This window comes from Gouania willdenowi, chromosome 16 (genome assembly GCF_900634775.1).
Source record: "Gouania willdenowi chromosome 16, fGouWil2.1, whole genome shotgun sequence".
Taxonomy (NCBI): Eukaryota; Metazoa; Chordata; class Actinopteri; order Blenniiformes; family Gobiesocidae; genus Gouania; species Gouania willdenowi.
Genome location: NC_041059.1, coordinates 3,246,588 through 3,269,060, shown reverse-complemented (window position 1 = coordinate 3,269,060; position 22,473 = coordinate 3,246,588). Strand labels below are relative to the sequence as shown.

The window sequence follows — 22,473 nt, the reverse complement described above, 5'->3', positions numbered from 1 at the left end:
ATTAGTCATTCTAAAGGAAAAAATAATGAATCAGAATCAATTTTATTTGTCATTGTAAATGTTACAGAGCAATAGAAGAACAAAATGTCATTTCAGTTGTAGCCCGTCCAAGAAAACATGAAAAGACAATCACACTTAACATGGGGCAGGCAGGACAGAGAGGGGGATCGGATAACCAGCCGCTGGGGGGCGCGGGCGTGCAGCCTCTCTTCTCACTCCTCCACAGACACCTTCCCTGAGCTGGGAGTGAAGGGGAAACCTTTGCACTCTCTCTGATACAGTCAGATGTTATGTGGCGACCTTGCAGAGTTGGCGCCAGCCAGTATTAAATGGGGGGGCATTAAGAAAACTGCGGAAAAATATGAAGGCATGTAACTTTTTTGTGAATGCGTGGGTCCACAACCTCAGCAGTAACGGCTATAATGTAAACAAACATGTAAAACATCTTAATGACGACGTTAGCCTGACAGTCAAGGATACATGAGGTTTGTTTGACACATGTGTATATATATATATATATATATATATATATATGTCTTTCATCATGATAGTCTGAGAGTTCAATGCTCATTTGTTTGGTCTCAAATGGACCGCAGATTTTGGATGAGATAAAACGAGCAATTATCAACATTATTGTTTTTACTTTCTCATATTACTGATGATGTGTTGCAAATATAAAGAGTTCTGTTCTAAAAGCCTCTTCCATAATAATGCTGCTGTTTTTCCATCTCTCTGCAGTAACAGGTGGATCAATGGGTGCTAAAGTCCTACAGTCTTCCACTGGAAATGAGATTCCACAGCATAGAGCCTCCAGACCATGACGTAATGGATAAAACGTGCTATCAGACAGAAACAGGGCCAAAACACGTGGAGTTATCCTTTCTCTCTCTGCTGCCCCTGGGGGCCCCTTCCTCTCCCCCTCCCTCCCCTTCTGCTCCACCGCACTCTCTGTTTACCAGTGCATGAATCGCTCTATTTCACTTTAAACAACTCCCAGCCCACCTTCAATCCCACCACTGCTTTTATAATAAAAGCGCCCCCAACACACAGGCACACACACACACACAATCCCTTCCATTGCTTTCATCTCCATGACAACACACCATAGGGGAAAAGAGAGGGGGAGGGAAAAAAGAGAGAGTGGGAGAGTCTTCGCTTGACCTTTGGATTCATTTGTAAAGAGGGAAACCTTCACTGAGTTGAGTTTATTGTGGAGTTAAACTGGTCAGTCAAGAGTGCTTCCACAAAAGCACCTGTGTCAAACTTAAGGCCGGGGGGCCAAATCTGGCCCTTTAGACCATTAAATATGGCCCGCGGGAGAAAGTTAAAAAGACAGAAAAAACATAAATATTTGTCCAAATTACCATATAATACAGTTGTAGATAAACCAGCTCATATCTAAGTACACAAATTCCCACGCTTCTTTCACATGTCATTTTAAATTTGAAATTATTTCACATAATTTCCGCAAATTAATTAAAAATTGCTCACAAAACTTATGAAATTTAAAAGAGAAAATCCTCCAGGGACTGATGTCTGTCACTAACTGTTTGGATATTGTCGGTGCTTTACGTACTTTATGTATAATTTATACGTTGTATAAAGTACAAACTTGAGGACATTAATGTATATCTTAGAGAAAATTCCCAATTTTTGCTGTCTGAAAAGAGTTTTTATTGATCATTATTTTATTCCATAGTCTCTGCAGAATTTTCTTCTCTCTCTCTCTCTCTCTCTCTCTCTCTCTCTCTCTCTCTCTCTCTCTCTCTCTCTCTCTCTCCCTAAAATACCCCCTGTAGTGTCATTGCGTACCCCCAGGGGTACATGTACCCCTATTTCAGAAACATTGCTGTCACTCATTCATTCAGCTCTTCATGAATGGGTGACACAAACATGGCAGAGATAAACAAAGGCTAAAGGTCTTTAGGTCAAGTCTCAGGGGGGCTTAGCCGTCGCACACATTCATAGGATTAAATATATTATTTAATTCAAGTCACTAGATTAAAGCCAGGATTAATTTCACCCTCCTGGTGGGATAGTGTTCCACTATCAGGACTGTGTGTATTCTCTGTGGGACCATGTTGTTCCCTGCTTGGCGCTCACATTACACTCGCTGCTTGTTACGCTGCTAATCTCAGTGAAATGATACTGTATTGGTTTCCCGTTAACTACTCACACAATTGTTCATCCTCCTCCTGAGGATCATAAAGTTTTACAAAAGTCCCACGAGGAGGACAAATACTCCAGCTGCAATTAAAGGATTCATGTTCACGAGGCAGGAAAATAAATCTGAATCAAAGAATGACATTGTTTTCAACGGTGAATTAAAGTATTTATGCAGTTTTTAACATTGTGGTGTAATTATAGGGACATTGGTGGTGATGTGGTCACATTGCTTGCACCATTTGTATACAGTTCTTGTTCTTCTACTGCAGACATGAGCAACTGGTGGCCCTTGGTCTAATTTTGTGTGCCCCCAAATTAAATACACATAATGACCCCAAAAACACTCAAAATTACAGAAGTACATGCAAAGAAATAGCAAAAAAATATACCAAATGACTGGAAAAAAAAACGTACAAAATAACAACAACAATACACTAAAAAAGACTCAGAAAAACACACAAAGCAACAAAAAATAAACAAAAATGACATAAAACACACAAAACAACAACATAATTACATAAAACGACAATATAAATAAACAAAAATGATAGCAAAACCCTTAAAACTACAACAAAGATTCCCTTAAAGCAAAAATGACAAAAAAGTAAAGTAACTTTATTGATCCCAACTCAGATAAAGTGCAACAAACAACAGAAGGCAACACACAGAAACCCAAAAGACACCCGAAAAATAGTGCAATGACAGATATAAAATATGATACATATATAAAAAGAAATATAAATAGAAAATATATATATAAAATAATATAAAAAGTATATAGAATATAGATATATTTTCTTATCCCATAAGAAAAAAACACAAAAACCAAAACAAATTTTAATACCAACAACAAAAATGACAGAAACACACACAAAACAACACAAACCCTTTGTTCTGCCCTGTATTAATGTTCAGATTACAGTTAATAACACTGACATGTATGTTAATAATGTGGCCCTTGGATCAGACAATCACATTTTTGTGGCCCCCGCTGCGGTAAAAGTTGCAGCTTTAAAAGATGATTAACATAATGCGCCAGAATTTGGGCCTGGCCAATCAGAGCACAGCATCCGGCTCCGGTTCGTTAACGTTGAACCGCTGATTATTACGGGGTCTGAGTCAAGGCCACGGTCGCTACCTGTTACCACAGCGGTTTGTAGGACTTCTCCTGGACTACAACCTGTCTTTATTTACCGTGGTGAATAACTGAATACATATTCAGAGTTAGTTCGACTCCTCGAAGGAGCTACATTACTAGCATAGCATAGCTAGCCTTACCTTAATCTTCCCATTGCTTTAAGTCTATGTGCATAAAACGTTTATAACCAACTGGAAACGCTAATAATACATGTTAAGACATGTTTAGAAGACCGTTAGCATTAGTAAACGTCTGAACTACTGGGTGAGGGTTTACCCGCCTGAGCTAAACGTGGCCTGTGCTAAAGCTTGAAGCTAACGGTTAGCTGCTAACCACGTGTTGAAACATCTCAGTGTCTTTGCTGTAGTTTACACTACCACGTACAATTAGAAGATAAAAAAATATGCACGGTACTGATAATATCCAAGCAATAAGTGACAGATTTCAGTCCCTGCAGGATCTTCACTTTATATTTTTTTGATTTTGTAACCACTTTTTATGTAATTTGGGAAAATTTTGTGGAATAATTTGAGGAAAATTCTTGCAGGACTTGAGTTTGAGGTGTGCTAACTCCTGAAGCTAACCACGTGTTGGAACATATCAGTGTCTATGTGCTAAATTAGCACATTTAGATATTGCTTAATTAATTTATCTATTTATGGCACATATATGTTTTCAGTGATTCATTAATTCTTTCATACGGTATATTTATTTGTCATGTATCTGTAGGTATTTTAATATTTATTCATCTATTCGTCATAGGTTGTTTCTCACTCCTCACATGCTGGAGGCTAGATCCGTTCCACACATATCTACTATCCACAAATGGATGATATATACATATATATATATATATATATATATATATATATATATATATATATAGACCAATAAAAATGTAATCCACTGTTCAATGCTCAAAGTGAATGAATAATGTGAATGAAACACCACAGTGAAACTTGATAGCTTTTAATATTCTGACCCCACACCCCCTCCAGCATTGCTGCAATGTGTCAAATTGTTTACTTTTAATATTTGGTGTCATTAAAAAAAAAAAGGTTTTTCCTGCCAAATTCTTGCCAGCCTTTAGACCCTGATATGATTTGGACACAATCTTAGAGGGTGTTTGCTCGTATGCTTCTGTTAAAACCTTAATAACCTTGCTGCCCTCTACTGGTAACTTTCTTCTCATCCCTTTGTCAAAAAAATGTCAGCTGTAAATATCCTGCATATATCTGCAACATCTTTAACACAAAATCCTCTCTGTGATTCTTGAAAAACCTTGTCAAATTATTTGAGTTAAATGGATAATTTAATTCACAAACGTATATCAAGTGCAGCAGTTTTTAACTCGTCTGTTTTTATCTTTGTGAGTTTGAATCCTGGCAAATAAATCCGATTTTAGATGAAGCTCATTGATGACTAGTGCTCAAAGATTCTCGCAAAGCTCATCAAAAGTCTTGTCCAGGAGCTCCTCAACGCCATGGCACTGGTCATTCTACACATTTTATACCATGCTGCAGAGAACGATACATGTACCACAAATGTTAACTAAATACCTGTTGAATCTCCACCTTTGAAAGTTCTGAAATAATTTTAAGTGAGAAAGTGACTGTAGAATATCAACCTGTGTTTTTTTTTTTTAATCAATAAAACTCTCGTTATTTTATGCTGACATTTCACAGATCTTCAGAGACCCGCCATTGTGCTACACTTCCTCACAGTAGCAGTGCTCGATTAGACTGATTATCCGGTAGGTGTCAGACTCTGCTTTGTTCAGTGACTTTCCTGCTCCTGCTTCCTTTCTGTGTTTGTCTGTGCCACCAGGTCTTGGATTAAATATCTAAATACATCTGTTGCCTCTGTCCCTGCTTCTGAGTCCAGATCCGCACATTTCAGACATTCCCTGATGACTGCTCAAAGACAAGGACGAGCCATCCTTCGCCTCCTTAATCATATTGGGAATGTTTTGGTTTCCCTGCAGAAGTAAGTCAGTATTTGTCACATCAAGACATTTTAATTTCATAGCAAAGTTTTGTAATATAAGGATACTTTGATGTAGGTGTTAAACGTAGGGGCCCTCTACGTTGTGATTTTGATCCACTATGACAGACAGGCAACTGGAGGCCTCGGGGCCACATTCGGCCCTCGGTTTAATTTAATGCGGCCCTCAAAGCAAATGTACAAACTGACAGAAAAATCCGCAAAACAAGAGCAAGAATGCATAAAAAAACAAAGAATTAGCCAGTAACATTGCAAGAAAATACAGTAAAAGACGAGATAAAAACACAGAAAATACTCAAACACACAACTACTATAAAAATGAACAAAACAGTAATACACAGAATTACTCAAATATACACAAAATTACAGAAAATGACAACAAAAGTACACCAAAGACCATAAAGACGTGAAAAATGACACCATCAATCCACAGTATTAACAAACAGGCTAACAGAAGTACACAAATGACTCCAAATAATGCTAAATGACAGCACAAATACACAATGACTCCCAAAAACATACATTTTACAGGAAAAATACACATAAAATGCACAAAATGCCTCACAATAAGCAAGACAACAAACACACAAAATTACTATAAAAATATAATATATAAATATTAAAAGTTACCTACGCTGTTTCAATCAGCGTTAGGGGCTTTTTTGTTGTTTTGTCCTTTTTTTAATCAGTACCATATTAATAATTGTTGCACACTTGGTCACAAAAGGGACTTCCAGGCATGCTTGTGTTGTTCAAACTCTTTTAATCTGCAAAACCGAGAAACAAATACATCTGCTGCACCACGGAAAATAACGTCCCTTTGTTTACTCTACATAATCGTTTTGAAGCCCTCTCATACGAAAATGGAGACAAGCGTAGTCCAACTGAGCGTTCTAAAATGACCTTCCTCCAACTTCACTCATTATTTGTGATTTAATAACTAGAAAGATCAGATTCTTTAATGCGATCGCACACTGTGTTCCAGGTGCTACAGTTCACACTATCTAAAACAAACTCAACTAAATGCTCCCAACAACTGTTATTAAAATAGTGTTACATGTAGGAACAAATGATAATTAAATCTACTGTTCAAAGCTGAAAGTGACATAATGTGTCTGAAATGCCTTCATCACGAAGGGGCTGTTCATTAATTCCCCTGTTGCGCTCGCCTCCCGCTCCGGAGCTAAACATTTCGAATTTACCACCCACAACACGGGTGAATCTCAACTAAAACGTCAGTCCAAAATTTTTGTGTTTTAGAAAAACTGATATATTAATAGGTTAATTAAATAATTGTTTCCTTGTGAAGGAATCAAGGAGGAGGGGCACAAATTGTGGTGCTCCTCCAGAAGGTGCTATTGGGCCCTGAAGGCGGTCCTTATTTTAATGATCACCATGATGTTCATCTTGGGTAAGATGAGTTCTGTTAGCACTGTGCTACACACTTTGACTGCTGTCACCTCATATCACATCTCATATCATACAGTAGCACAATCTTTCTTTAAATGTAGAAAACATTCTTAAAATGAGATCTTTATTCATACTTGGTTATTATACCTTAGGATGCGTTCACACCGAACGCGACTGAAGCGACTAGATTACATTCAAAGTCAATGTAAATGACGCAACCTCCCTTCAAGCGAACCGACTTGTGAAAGTTGAAAAACTTCTTAAAGCGACTTTAAATGACAAGTCCCCGGCACACACAAATGTGATGAAATTAAATAAAAACTAGGGAAGACCTGTGTTTGTAAGGCAAATAAGTGTTTGGCAATTAGAAAAATTGAAAGTAATGCAGGAAAAACAGAAGACCTTGACTTTAAATATGACCTTGAGCGAAGGTCAAAGTCACTCATTGAAAGGAAATGTTCAATGGTACCAGTCTGAGCACTGTATCAATTTGTGGCCAAGTTATAGGGAAAAAAGTTTTTTTTTTTTATGACGTCATGAACTCTGACCCCTACCGATCTTTTTTACTGGTGCGTCATACAGCTTCGGTTCAGATAAATAAAATACTTCACTTGAGATGAGCTTTTCATAAATATAAGCATCAAACTTGTACGATAAATATTTGTAGAGATGTGGCAAAACTTTCGGACACTTGACGCGACCATGACATTTTGTCTTCAAAAAAGTTAATGCACATCCTTGATATGGTACAATGTATTTGGCAATTTTCAATTGCCAAATACATTAAATGAAATATTGTTTACAGCCCTGGCGTCCCGAGAGAAAGAGGGGCCCAACCGGGCAGAGATTTATAACTTTAGAATAAAAATGTGTGGCTTGCCTAGATTTGGGGTTTTCATTGTAAAAGGCTCTTGTCACCAACAGGCAGTAGGACCTGAATAACAACAGGAGATGTTTGAGAGCAGTTTTAAACAAACAAGAGTTCACAGGCTGACATGTTGGGAACAAAGAGTGTTTAGAGTTGAGCCTTATGTGTTCATATACATGGGTTCAACTCCTACACACCTACACATCTTCCCCTACTCTCCTGCTGACGGACTCAAACATTCACACACACACAGTATTTATATTGTTTTAGTTTGAGTCTCAGTATTTAAATTATTGCACAACGTCACTTTAACTGCTGTGCGAAAACACATTTTGGTGAATCTGCTTGATCTGTAAAAGTGTCAGAATTGGAATTTCCTTCCTGTGGATATCAGAGGGTCTGACAACATAAAAAAAAGAAAAACACGGCTCAAGCCTTGGTTAAATTTGTCTTTTTAACCATTATTGAGCAACTCAATTTCAGGTGAAAGTAGCTGATTACAAGTACTCGCTTTTCTGTAATGAAGTTTGTTTATGGGTACTTGTACCTTTTGAGTGTATTTCTAAATCAGTTATTTTACCTGTAACAAATTACTTTTAACACATACTTAAGTACATTTCTACACCCATTGTGAAACTACAAAAAAAAAATGAAATAACCAGACAACAATCAAATGCATCACATCATAGCCCACCAATCAGATTAAACTTCATGTACAGCACCAAAGCAGCATTGAATGGAGGTTATTTTCTCAGTTTTAGAGTTCATAAATTTAGCTATACATGTAGCCTGATCATTTAAATTTAATTATTTTGATATTATTTAAAAAAATAATTGTACATTTTGACAAACCTTTTATTTTATACATTTGCCTTTATGGAAAATAAGTTCTGATTGTGCAAGATGTAATCTCCTCAAGGGAATCGTGGCAAGAGTTATTATCAAAAAATGCATTCTTATATTTAATCATCAGACTGTTGGGTAAACTTGTCTGTACATTCTGTACATTCCACTGATCTTAATGTACGCTAGGCAGGAATACAGCCTTGACAGGACACACAGCCCCATGTGGTGCAGGCAATTTAAAGATTCCGATGAACCAACCGTGCATGTCTTTGAAGGTTGAGAGAAAACCAACACAAATGGTAAATGAACTTGATTTATATTGTGCTTTATCCCTGCACTGAAGTAGTCCCAAAATGCTTTACATATCAGCTTATTCACATTCACACACCAATGGGACAGAGCTGCCATGCAAGACACTGAACCCTAAGTTCACTGAGGACACTTCGACACATCGACTGGGATCGAACCCTTAACCTGTCGATCAGAAGACTACCACCTCAGCCACGGTCACGACAAGCAGTGTCCGCCCCAGGACTTGAACTTGACACCCGAAGTTTAATCATGAAATCAAAGGTTGAGGTGGAATGCTCAAAGATACAGAACCTGCATCAGCGCAGGGGACCATATAGAGTCAAGCTACATCATTGTCTTGTATATTTATATTAGGGGTGTGCATTGCCATGAATCTGACAATACGATACGATAATATCCTGATACTAAATACAATATTTTGCAATATAAATCCCAAGATCAATAATTACAAATTTCCCTTCATAAGTACAAAATGGTATGAAATACAATTTATTTATTTATTATTATTATTTTTTATTTTTTTAAATGCGAGGACAAGTATTAATATAAAAAACGAGTGGTATGGTTATCAAACTGTCAAATTACGTTTTTTAAAAAGGTTTAACTTTTGCTTCTGCAACAGATTCTGATTCTGTTCTCAAATAAAATAAAAAGTAACCACACATCTATAAAGGTGTAGTTCTTTAGCGTCTGTAACGCAAGTCATTTTTCCCTGTGATAATTAAGTTCTTCTTTTATGAAACTAAATTCCAATCAACTTTCCAAGCTAAAAATGTATTGTGTACGGTAATTTAACCAGATCTGATGGTGCGTTCACTGACACAGTGGTCGGGCGTTTACGTGCTATGCATATGTTGGCACAATTACTTATTTTTTTAAGTAAAAAACACAATTTAAAAAATCAATTTGAACATTTTTTTGCTCAATACCGTAATCGTGCGGTGAAATATTGCGATATATCACTAAAGCGTTTTTTTTCTTACTGTACGCCCTTAATGGATATTGCGGGATTGTACATGGTTGTGGTATTCTAAATTAACCCCACAGACTCCACAGAAAATAATCCCAGAGCCATTTACAAAATTTTACTCAAAGCTTTCTTGATGTGAGGTAAAAGATTCAACCAATAAAACTGTTTGTGCTGCCATATTTATAAAAATGAGCCCAGAGGAGGCAGCGTTGGAACCACCATTGCTGGTGATTCATTAATCTAAATGTCTCTGATCATTTTTGAACAGCAGTATAAGTTTAAGTGGGTGGTACCTTTAATGCTTTCAAAGATTGAAGTATCTTTCACCATCTTTACAGTACACTTTGTTCTGTGACAGCGATGACATCTTGGAGACGACCTTTGTGTCGTTATGGCAGAACAATGAATAAGAACATTTAAACAGTATGTGACGACGAGCAGGCTTAGAGATTGTCACTGTCGTTACGTAATGCTAAGACCTATTACTTATTTGAGAGATGAAGAAGCAGTTTTTCACATGTCTGGCATAACTTTAAACAAAGCTTTGCATGCATGGTGACCACCATGTACAGTGAAATATTCAGAACCGGTTTTGTGTTGTTTTCGCGATGCTTTAAATCTTCGCCCAGCTTCATAAGTCCCTCATTCGCAACTGAGGAAAAGATCGGCGTGGTGGCAAAAGGTAAAAGTACACTGGCTTTCTATTGGTTTTACCATTCTGAGTTAAATGCTTCTGATCTGTTCTATTTGTTTTTTAAAGGTTCACCATGGCAATTAAAGGCTACTTCTTCTTTTTAATCAACTTTACTCTCTTATCAGTTGTCATCTCACATCCAGTAAGTGGTTACAAGTTAAATTAATGTCTGAAATTTACAGTTGTACATCAATGAAGAATAAAATACTTATTACACCGATAATAACAGTAACCATGTTACAAGCAGTACCTGGTTCATGCATTGTTTTATCACCTAAGCCAATACGTTTAATTTTATTCCTTATTCTCATTTTTAGATTGAAACAGATGCATTCGGTAAGTTGGAATATATTTTTTTGCAAATAATTGGTTCTGCTTTCATGTAATGTTTAATGTTTGTCGCTCCTTTGTAGAAATTGGCGAGGAGAAAGACATTACAGAGATAAACAAAGGTAAAATCAACTATATTTTGAGGATAACACAACACATTGCATTATTACATTTCAGTTTTAAAATATTTTCTTATGCCTTTTTTTTAGGTTTAATGGTTGATGATATTGTGGAGGTGAGTTAGGCTTTATTTCTTGAACCTTATTAGAAGCATTTGCCATTAAAGTCGTATCAATGTGTAAGTATTTTACAGATACAAAAGACTTTTTATTTTTATTTTACTGCATGTATTATATAAAGGAAACCACAGGAAGGAGTGCGACGACCAGTGGGAGGCTGTGGACATCCCCGATTGCTTATATAATGCAAAAGGACCTAGGTAAATATAGTTTGATTAGGATGAAATGTTCAGCTATTCTGTGAATATTACAGGCTTTTTATGTGTGGCTCAGTGTAGTCTTGATTTTTATAGTTTTGGACCTTTAGCTCATTAAATATCAATTACACAGAACCTGTGGAGTCACTGGAGAAGAGAAATGGAAAGAGGACAGAGCAGAACTAAGCTCCCCTGCAGAGAGTCCGACTGTGCAAACCACCACTACATCAGCATCAAAGAAATAAAGACTCATTCCCACCCGTCTGTTGAAGTTAACTGTATAATTTTTCTTTCTTTACTATCCTTGAATGATGAAAGATGTCAACAACAAAGGAGTCATCCTGAAAGCCATCGAGCAGTTTAGGTTAAAGACCTGCATCGACTTCAAGCCAAGGGACGCAGAAGAATATTACCTTCATATCCAACAGTTAAATGGGTATGATTTATTTTATTTTAATTTATATATATATATATTGCAAATTAAAGGAGCATAGGGCTAATAATTTTAATTTTAAGTCTTTTAATCCTAATGGTTGATGAAACGCTCAAAACCAAAGAGAATGAGCCACACACATTTCTACGTATTGCCTTGAACAGATTGTGTGATTTGTACTGCTGTTCTGGGGCCGATTTCCCACCGCAGCTCTGCAGGCGTCAAGTCAAATAACGCTGGTGCGGGTTCTCAACGACGTGGAAATACCCCGGAAATAAAAAAGAATGAGAAGAAGACGGCTTGGAGACTGAAAGAAGACAAGCACGGTGGACTAAACTACTGTTTGGTTCCACAGATGTATGCAGAGGCATGTGCACAGATCTTGCAGTAAACTGTCACATGAACGGCAAGTAAATAAATAACCATGTCACGGTTAGTGTGGATCGGGCTGCATTTTGTCATCTGGGTCCGACCCAACAGTAAAAACCTTAAACAAATGACACATTTATGTTTGTTTTAGTGGTAAGCACTGATTTTATAAAAAAAAACTGTTAATGTAAACATCAGATCAAAGCACGGATAACAAGCGAACGTCAAACACAAATGGGCGCAGTGCACGCAAGAGACCCATCAGATCTATTTACATAATCCATTTATCAAAGAAAAGGGTAATCCATTGTCCTCCTCTGCTCCAATCTACATCCACTGGGATCTTGTTCTCACTGTTACAGTTAAAGCTGTATTCTTCAAAGCTACAGCAGCTGCAGCAGGAAAGAAAAAACGCTGCGCGCAAACGACATGTGACTAAACCCAACCCAAAGTTATAAATATCTGTCAGAACCCGACTCGTCCGGTGCTGTTGGGTCTCGTCAGGGAGTGGTCAGGTATTCATCCTCTAGTATCAGCTTTGGTCCTAAAGAGTAGATCCACGCTCCTGCGGCAGCTTGGCTGATGACCATTGTGGTGTCACTATGGAGTCTGATTTCTAGATCCTGTCCTTTGCTTCTTTAAAAATGTCTTTGCTTTACACATGATGGTGATTAGTCTCCTTTCAATTGTACAAGAATGAATCTGACAACTGATAAGAACTATGAATTACCGTTACTAATCACCAGTAATTTCCATTCCAGATGTTTTTCAGGAATCGGACGTCGTAAACCTAAGCCTGAAGGACAGACCCTTTCTATTGGACTAAACTGTGGTGAAGTCTCCACTGTGGAGCATGAGTTTCTCCATGCCCTTGGCTTCTACCATGAACAGTCCAGATATGACAGAGATGAATATGTGACAATTGTCATGGAAAACATCGAGCCAGGTTTGTTGTTTGTTCTTTGTGATTAGAGATGATTAATATTAGGGAAATGGTCGTACTGAAAGGTCAGGTTGGGAAAGCCAAACAATATTATGTTCCACCACTAGGTAGCACTGTTTAACCATAAACAAAGTAAATTCAGAGGCTTGAGGCAGAGCAGCAGGTATGGATTTTCAATAACCAATTTCAACCACTATTACATTTTATGGAAAATTTAGGCCGATATTATCTTCCAGCTCAATTTGTGATGGTGCATGCATGTTTTTCATGTACAGACAACAATGACGTTTGTTATGTTGAACTTGGTGTCTGCAGGGGTCTCAAACTTATTCTTTAAGCAAAGCTAGATTTTACAGTTTAAGGACAGCTAGTTTATTAGAATTTTTGTCGTTGTTTGGTCAACCTGCAACAAGACTCTCCACTTGAGTTGTTATTGTTTTCATGTAGCTAGATACCTTCAAGGATAGTAATAACCTCTTAAAGTAAGGTATTTTGGAATAAGGTAACAATTTAAACATGCAGGACTGATTACCTCATGGATGGAGTTGAAGACCTCTGTGTATCATGAACAAATACTACTTGGCATCATTTCATGGCAGCTTCAAAGCAATGCACAATATTTACTTCATACTTTTCTTGTGTATTTTCCAGGTTTTGAAAATAATTTCAAAAAAGTTGACAGCTCAAAAAGCACCACCCAGGGAATTGAGTATGACTACACATCAGTGATGCATTATGGCCAAAAGGCATTCAGCATTGGAAAAGAAAACACAATCATCACCAAAGACCCAGCTTTCCAGAACGCGATTGGCCAAAGACTGGAAATGAGCCCAAAAGACATCCTGGAGTTGAACCTCCTCTACAAATGCAGTAAGTGTTTGATGATATTAAGTAAAAGCAACCAAGTATTTGTTGTCACCAATCATATGAGATCAGAATTGGTTTGCGACACTAGAGCCATCTTTGACGGTAACATTGACATCATCAGAAGGTAGATTTCTTTAACTAGACACCACTGAACTGTCAGGCTCTGATGATGCATGTTTTAATTAATCTCATGTAGTTCAAGAATAGGTAGTTTTAGATAATATCGTTTCTTCAAATGTCAGTGATTATATGATCTCCATAACAGGGCATCTATGAGTAACCATTTTATATTAAGTATTAGTGGTTTATGTGGTGGTTTAGTGGTTGATGTGAAATTGGGAATGACTGAAGAGGTAATGGAAGGAGTACAAACTTATACTTAAATATCTAGCTTGCTTTGCAGCAAAACTCACACTAACAGGCACGAGGTAAACTTTAACAGAAAAACCAAACTAACCCAAATATATTTAGCAGGGTATTATGCTGGTTTTAAATATGCTGACACCTCAAGATACTAAGCAAAAGGCAGAATTCAGTGGTGTTATGCTACCGTAAATCGTCCGAGCAGACAACAGACAGGAACAGATTGTAAGTCCCTGCTCTACGCTGTGATGACCTGAGCTAGACATAGAAGTCCTAAGCAGAGCCCTGCAGCTAAGATGTTTACCGTGAGAGAATGAGGAGATACACGTATCGAGGAGATACATGTATCAACATTACTAAAAACAGATTAAAAAAATAATTCCCATTTTTATCTTTCTCTGTTTATGGCCCTAAACATAGCGTTATTTCTTCACCTCCACAGACTCAGCCATCACCTTCCAGATGTTCTGTGGCTTCATTGATGAAAGCACCTGTAACATGACCAAGTGTTCGCAAAGTGAACTTCAATGGGAAATGGTGACGAGCGTTTCTGACGGTCCTACATCTGACCACACCAATCTACCCAGTGGAAGTGGTGATCATGGTATGACTTCATAACGCTTGTAACTTGAAGATGAACATACTCATTTTTGCACCACTATGACCATGTTTTCAGGTGACGGTGCAGGTAATTTCATGCACGTCAGCACAGCATCAGGAAACGAGGGTGACTCGGCGTGGCTGGAGACCAATAGGATGAGCCCCAAAGGGAAGTGCCACGTTCAGTGTCTCCAGTTTTACTATTACCACACTGGAAATGAAGGAGACCAACTGAACATCTGGATCAGAGAGTTTGATGATGAAACGGACACTAAAGGAACTGCCCGGGTCATGGGACAAATTACTGGTAATGTCAAACTGACCAATCATCTGTAAAGCTGAAAAAACTAAACTGAAAAAAACTTTTTTTATTATTCTTGTGACAAAATGATGAGTTAATACTTATTTGACATCCTGACCTGTAATAACAGCAATAAATAAGTTTAGCTTAAGGACTGACAGTAAGAATACAGTGGGTGAGCATCAGTTTACGATTAAATGCCCAGTGCATAGCACATTAGCTTCTTACTGCATTTTCCAGACACCTTAACATAGCTAAATAGTCTTTGAAAACGGATCCCATCAAGGAATATCTCTAAATCATCTGTTAACCTCTCAGGCTAAACAGCTAGGGGCAATTGCTAACCAGATGTTGTTCATGAACCACACTGATGGAAAATGTTTTGAATGTTTGATACTTTTTTTGTATTAATGGCCAGTTAAAATTGTCTCCAGGTCCAGCTACGTCACAGTGGAAGCTTCACCATGTTTCACTGAACGCCATGAAGCACTTCCAGGTGGAGTTTGAGGTTCTCAAAGGCACTGGGAGTTCCACAGGTGGCTTCTCAATCGATGACATTAATCTGTCCGACACAGAGTGTCCCCATGTGACGATGCAGATTGACGATTTAAAGAAACGATTAGAAAGTGAGAAACGGGGAACCACCTTATACAGCCCACGTCAGTACTCTCCAGACGGATACGCTTATCGAGTGGCCGTGAGGCTCTATCGGCTCCATTTTGGACTCTTTGTGCAGCTTGTGTCGGGTGACAATGATGACAAGCTGGTGTGGCCTTGTCCGTACAGACAAGTGACCTTTAAAATGTTGGATCAGAACCCAAACATCCAGCTGCAGATGTCCAAGCAAAGGAGCATCACCAGTGACCCAGAAGCTGTTGATGACGATGGTAAAGTTACACACAAAATAAATCGTTAATGTAGACCTAATAATCCTACAAACTACAGTGGGTGCTTTAAAGTTTATCACACCCTGCGGTAAACAGGTCTGTATTTATGGGACAATCCTCGGAAATATGGAACAACATTTTTGGATGAGAACAACAAAGAAGCCTTTGCCGGACCTCTGCTTGGCAAAAAACATTTTGGTGAGAAGGACGACTTGGCTTTTCAAGACTATGCCAAGGGATCTACCATTTTCACATTCAGCTTCCAAGGCATGAATTTAATATTTCCTCTAAAGTTTTACCTCTTCACTCTGCAGAGGTCATTCTGACGTGTGTGTTGTTTACATTTTGATAGACATCAACCCTCTGTTTGAGGAAACTGAACTTCCCTGTCCTGTTGTGGGGCCAGTGAGCATCACACATCCTCACAACGGTAACGATGACGGCCCATGCTTCACGGGGTATGCTTTCTTAACCATCTACCAAACCACTTACCACCATACCCACGACCTGATTTTTTCTGTCATGACCAAAAGCTCATGACAATAGGTGTCAGCCTTTAAGCTTCATTAAGTGTTTGAATGAAGTACATGTCAAAAGCGTTTATTTGTATTTTTATATTGACAGGATCCTTCCCTTCATACTTCCTACTAGAACAACAGATGACAAAAGGTATTTTTCTTCTTTTCTTAGTTTAAAAATCGAAAAGGACCTTTACACTTTTACTGCTGAGGGTCATAAAAAGCACAGAATCATCTTTATAGAAGCGAGTTCCTCCTGTCAGTTCAGTCGGTTCCCCTGATTGCACAGGGATCTGGATCTGTTAATAATAATGCACTGGATTTTATATAGCATTTTATCATAGACACTCAAAGCGCTTTACAGTATTAAGGCATTATTCTTTCATTCTATTGTAGCCACAACTGCCCTTGGGCAGGCTGACGTGAGGCTGCCATAGTGCGCCATCGGCCCCTCCGATCACCACCAACACTCACTCATACACTGCATTCATACTCGGCAATGTGGGTGAAATGCCTTGCCCAAGGACACAATGACAGATAACACTAGAGCGACTGCCACCCCACTGTGGCACCTGGAATTCTCAGTGGTCTCCATCCAAATACTAACCAGGCCCAGACCTGCTTAGCTTCAATGAGTCCATAGTTGGTTGGTCTTTACTGTCAGGGTGTATCGTGACAGACAGAAATAATTAAAGGGTACCTGTAGTGATGGGCCACCCCGATCAACGAACGTGAGTCACATCCTGACCAAAATGGTGGCTCTCCCTTATTCAGGACCCAAGGTATATATTTTTCTAAAAAGTCCTTTTAATGTGTTGTTTCATAATTTTTAAAAAAAGGTGCACATATTTTCTTTATTTTTAATGCATTAAACACATTTTTTGTTATACTGTATACTACGGATGTAACGATTAATCGTAAGGCAGTTAAAAATCGATTCATAGATACCACGGTTCACATCGATGCTCTGAAAATTGAATTGCAGTACTTTTTTGAAACAGCAGAGGGCGCTATATATTAATCCTTCCAGAAGCGGACGTTACGGGCGGAATCTGCTACTATTTTCTTTCTGGCCGCCATTTACTGTTAAACATGCTCATAAATAATTCATTACCCCTTTAGCACCGAAAGAATATCTGTAATATTACGTGAATATCTGTAAAAGTCACGTTTTTCTATTAGCACTGTTGCTAGCATAGCTTCTCTTCTTTACTGGTGGAATAACTGCATGCCAACCGACCACTGGGATACTAGCGCCCTCTGCTGGTCTAAACAAATATCTGACGTAAATACAGTAAAATGACTGTTTTTTTTTGGGGTTTTTTAAGTCCAATTGTTAAGGCACAAAATACATTTTCAGTTGCACTTTTAAAAAGAAAAAGAACTATTATGCAGTTTTGAATTGTTTACTATAGAACCAGAATTTTAATTAATAGGTTTCTTCTTCATTTGTATTATTCATTTATTTATTTCATTCAAGATTTATTTTTAGTTAAATTGCATCATTTTGAATAGTTTATCAAGGAATTCTTTTGACAATGAAAAATAAAAGGAAAATAGTACAGTATTTTCCCCAAAAAAATAAAGGGATATTTTTCAGTCATTTGTCAACATTCCCATTTTGTAAAATAAATCGTGAGAAAATCGTATCGTGAACCCAGTATCGTGAATCGAATCGTATCGGGAGTTGAGTGAATCGTTACATCCCTACTGTATACATTTCCCCAAAAGGTACCCTTTAAACTCATATTTTTATTTGACAGACTTCTGAACAGATTTTGTTGATAAGTCACCATTGATAATAAGCATCAATTAATGCACTCATTCACTCCTAAACTCAACATCAACTCAAATAACTGAATATACATGTTTTTTTTTTTTTTTTTTTAAATCTGTGTTAAAATTATTGTTTTTCTTTTTACAGTACCCAAACCTCCCTACCGCCTATAACAACAACAGATGACAAAAGGTACCCAAAATAAAAACAACTATTCATACACTCGTTTACTCCTATGGGTAATATCACCAAAACATACATGTTTAGAACATTTTCTTATTGTTACAAATATTTTATTTTTTATTACAGGATCCACACCTCCCTGTTGCCTATAGCAACAACAGATGACAAAAGGTATCTCACTTTTTTCTTCAATATTTAGAAAAAACAACATTATAATCAAAAAAATAAGTCATAGTCAAGTTAATAAATACCCTCGTAACAGTAATATCAGGTAACATTGGTGTCGGTTCTCCTACTGATATAGAAAAACTGATGCACTTTTGTTTAAGTTGCTATAAATAAAAGTGTCACTTTTTCCAATAACTGAAGTTGAATGAGTCTTATTTTGTACTGAGGATGTTTTATGTAGAATGTGTGTTTTTTGTGATGTTATAAGCAGGATGTTTTATTTTTACTTTTACAGGTTCAACGCCACCTTACAGCATTTTACAACTACAGGTGATAAGAGGTATTTTCCATCTTTTCTTCAGTCTTAGAAAAAAGGAAAACATTTAAACAATTAATGCTGGTCAAACAGAAAGATCAATAAGGACAATAATGCCCCAAAACATTCTCATGTTCACCAGCTTAGCCTGAATTGAGTTGGTGGAGCCCATTCAGGCTAATTTTGGTAGCTCTACAGGGGTTTAGATTTAAGACATAGGAGCATATACTTTATTAATCTAATCAACCATCCATCTTCTCTACCTGCTGATCATAGTAGTCAGGGTCAGGGTGCTGATCTCCATCTCATGTTGGCTGTCAGGCAGGTTCACAGAGCCAAGCTAATGATAAAAACAACAATTCACACACGTGTTCACTCCTATGGGGAATATCACCAACTAACAATAATCTTAATTTTACAGGATCCACACATCCCTGTTGCCTATAGCAACAACAGATGACAAAAGGTATCTCTCACTTTTTTCCTTGATATTTAGAAAAACAACATAATGATCAAAAAATAAGTCACAGTCAAGTCTTTAAACACCCTCATTCTTAATAAACGCAAAAATGTAACAAGGTTTCTGGAGCCCACCCCAGCTGACTTTAGGCTCTCTGTAGTGGAAAGCCTTGGGAAGCAGTAAATTATGGGTGATATTATTGGCTGATATTTGCAATGAACAGTAATATCTTGTGACATTGGTGTTGGTTCTATTGATTAAAACAACCATTCATACACTCGTTCACTCTCATAGGAAATATCACCAACTCCATTTATCCTAACATACATGTTTAGATCATTTTCTTGTTGTTACATATAGTAATTTTCAAATTGTTTACTTTTACAGGATTCGAACCTCTATCCCTTTTATTGCAACAACAGGTGACAAAAGGTAATTTCCTTCTTTTTTCAGTTTTAAAAATGAGAAGGACCTAAAACTTTTCATGAAGGTCAAATAAAATAAACACATCTTAATTAACTTTGAGTGATCTGCAAGCGTAAAGCCAAAAAAAATGCAACAACATATAATGTTCTATTCTATTTTCCTTCTTCTGACCGGGTCAGTGTTGCGAAGGCAAAATTCTTAGCAGAGTAGCCCAATCTAGGTCTACTCTGAGGTCTCATCCCCACTGGACATGCCAAACTCTCCTTCTTGACTGGCTCCTCTGGATGTGGAGGAGCAACAGCTCTACTTCACATTCCTACCTGATGTTCCATGTCCTCGCCCTACCGCTCAGGCTAAGCCTGGAAATCATGTAGAGAAACCTCATTTCAGCCGTTTAAACTCGTGATCTTCATCTTTTGAACTTTAGCCAAAGCATGTGGCAATAGATGAGTGTTGGAATGTTGAATGACAGGTAAAAACTTTGCAGAACAAAAGAACTGGTTAAGCTTTAGCATTACTGTAAACACCGCCCTGGTTTGCCTGCCATCATTTTGTTTCCTTGTACCCACACTAGTGAGCAAGATCCAAAATAAAACCTCTTCCTCTTGAGGCTGGACCTCTCACCTAACATGGAGTGGACCATGGCAAGAACCATGGTCTCAAAATTAGAAGTGATATGAGGTGCCATGGGGCCAAGATAACAACGGAGTGTAATTTCTCTGACCCCTGAGCTAGCCTCCGCCCCAATCCCACCCCCAACTGTGCCTGAATATTCTGTCCTTTAAAGTCCTTTACAGATGCGGTAACAATGAGCCACTCTAATAAATTCCAACTATCACTAGGAAGAGGTCAGACAGACCTGCTCCTTAGGTTTAGAAACTGAATATCCGCTAGCAAAGGACCAAACAACCGATACTCCCAGAGCTCCCTGCACAGGATGCCCCAGAGGACCTGGTTTTAAGCCTCATTTAAATCCACAACACATGTGGAATAGTTTGATAACCTCTCATGTCCCGTCCGGTGCCCCTGCGAAGATAAAAATTACATCCACAGTTCCGTGTTAAGGATAACAACTACATTAATGCACTTTGAACACGCAGGGAAACAACCATCTTTTCCACTAGGGTTAAGCCCAATGTACAGGTCTTAGAGTCTGGAGGGAGTCACAAAGCCCCAACTATCTTCTGGATCAAATACTGCCAAAAGAGAAAGCCCAGCTCATTTCATAGACTTGGTTTTAAAGCCAATGCTGAATGTGGAGGTAAGGCCGACTATATTGAGTCGGTAACTAGACCTCAACCTTTTCAACCAGCTCCAGCACCTTCCCCACCAGAGAAGTGACAGACTGTTATGGTCTCCTCAAGGAAAGTACAAAAAGAACAAATGGCTTGAAATAAGAAGATCAGAACATAGTTAAGGACATCACACAAAGATTCATTTAAGTGTTTTTAATTAAATAAATCAAAACTCACAAAAAGTGGAAAAACTAAAAGGGCCTGGAAGCTCCAGCTGAAACCAACAAAATGCAGGGGGAGGCAGGCCGACCCCTATAGGGCCGTTGAAGCTACTCCCCCTCCCTAAATTAGAAAACTGGGATTAAACTAAATATATAAATGAAAACATTGACTACCGGTCACTCCCAGGCCAAGCTAAAATATTAAACTAAATAAATACAACAAAATGAAGCATCTGCTCAGCCCAGCCCTGCATCCTCTCCAGTCTGTCCCAGCTTTCCTCACAGAATGAAGGGCAGGCCTTAAATAGCCGGCAGACTCCCTCCTGCAGCCAATCAAGCAGGTGCTCTTGATGAGGTACCTGCTGAAAGAGAAAAGATTTAGGGGAGAATGTCATGGCCCCATGCAACACAGACCATGTCTCAAAAGTCAGTTTCAGCTTGTTTTTCATTGCCTGGGGTTTATGGTGCCTCAGTACCTCATTCATTTGGGTTGGGCTAGGCCAGGCTCAATGTGCTAAAGCCCGCACATTGGGCCCTCCCTTACAGGCCTTTGCTCCAGGCCAGGTACAGAAGCTAATGTTTCTATCTATCAGTCTTTGAACGCTTATTTGTCTTGCCTTTTTACAATTTGACTTGGGTGACCCTCTCAGGGTCTGGATGTCCCCAACATAGCCCATATGATGAGGTATGATAAGGCAACAGTTCAAGGAGGAGATATAATAATGTAACAAGCTTGATCTTTAACACACAAATGTAAAACATCTTTGCCTTGATGTACAAAAGCGAAATAAGAATCCCCTTTTCTGTTGCAGTATTTTTGGTCTGTCTCCCCGAATGGTGGCATCTCCTGTTCTCATCTTTCTACTGGCTTTGATTTTGGTGCATTGATGAGCATCTCCAATTCATCTAATATTATATGAACATCCCCTGCAAATAAGCATTATTTTGTGAAATATTGGTTGTGGTTGATAATACGATTTGATAGTGTTTATGTATAAAAGAGAAAATATTCATAGGACGTTGTGGGGTTTGGAATGGTTTGAAATCATCACAGCTTTCCTTTTCTGTTGATGTTTTAGGCCAATGCACAGTGGTCTGCTTCTGTGGGTGGGTCATAATTGTAATATTTTATTACATTACTATTGTCTCTCAACAGAATTCTCATAATAAATGTTTGCAAAACATCATCTTGATCTGCTTTTATTTGCAAAAACGAGAAAAAAAGGGAAAAA

The 22,473-nt window shown here is 38.1% G+C and overlaps 1 protein-coding gene across 3 annotated transcripts; it reads left to right on the top strand.

Annotated features, from left to right (window-relative positions):
- The first annotated feature begins 10,333 nt into the window (after positions 1–10,333).
- On the top strand, positions 10,334–22,428 carry LOC114478502 (meprin A subunit beta-like). Of its 3 annotated transcripts, none has more exons than XR_003675861.1 (21): positions 10,334–10,396; positions 10,475–10,550; positions 10,726–10,744; positions 10,822–10,860; positions 10,948–10,973; positions 11,099–11,177; positions 11,493–11,610; positions 12,738–12,922; positions 13,571–13,789; positions 14,592–14,753; positions 14,826–15,056; positions 15,485–15,937; positions 16,034–16,204; positions 16,290–16,395; positions 16,562–16,606; positions 18,380–18,424; positions 18,542–18,586; positions 18,879–18,913; positions 19,321–19,365; positions 19,747–19,791; positions 22,054–22,139. XR_003675861.1 is itself a non-coding variant. In XM_028471610.1 (21 exons), the coding sequence occupies exons 2-21, from the start codon at positions 10,482–10,484 to the stop codon at positions 22,127–22,129; spliced, it is 2,223 nt and encodes a 740-aa protein (XP_028327411.1). In that variant the 5' UTR covers positions 10,334–10,396; positions 10,475–10,481; the 3' UTR covers positions 22,130–22,428. The 3 variants fall into 3 exon arrangements, 2 of the variants coding, with proteins under 2 accessions (XP_028327411.1, XP_028327412.1); XM_028471610.1 differs by having other exon boundaries at positions 18,879–18,923; positions 22,054–22,428; XM_028471611.1 differs by lacking the exons at positions 10,334–10,396; positions 10,475–10,550; positions 10,726–10,744 and having other exon boundaries at positions 10,824–10,860; positions 11,308–11,610; positions 18,879–18,923; positions 22,054–22,428.
- Positions 22,429–22,473: the final 45 nt, after the last annotated feature.

Bases quoted from the DNA above. Each gene is read 5' to 3' on its own strand.
- LOC114478502 (XM_028471610.1), top strand. From the start codon at position 10,482: ATGGCAATTAAAGGCTACTTCTTCTTTTTAATCAACTTTACTCTCTTA. The intron at 10,974-11,098 runs GTGAGTTAGGCT...TATTATATAAAG, and splicing joins TGGTTGATGATATTGTGGAG to GAAACCACAGGAAGGAGTGC. The intron at 13,790-14,591 runs GTAAGTGTTTGA...TCACCTCCACAG, and splicing joins GAACCTCCTCTACAAATGCA to ACTCAGCCATCACCTTCCAG.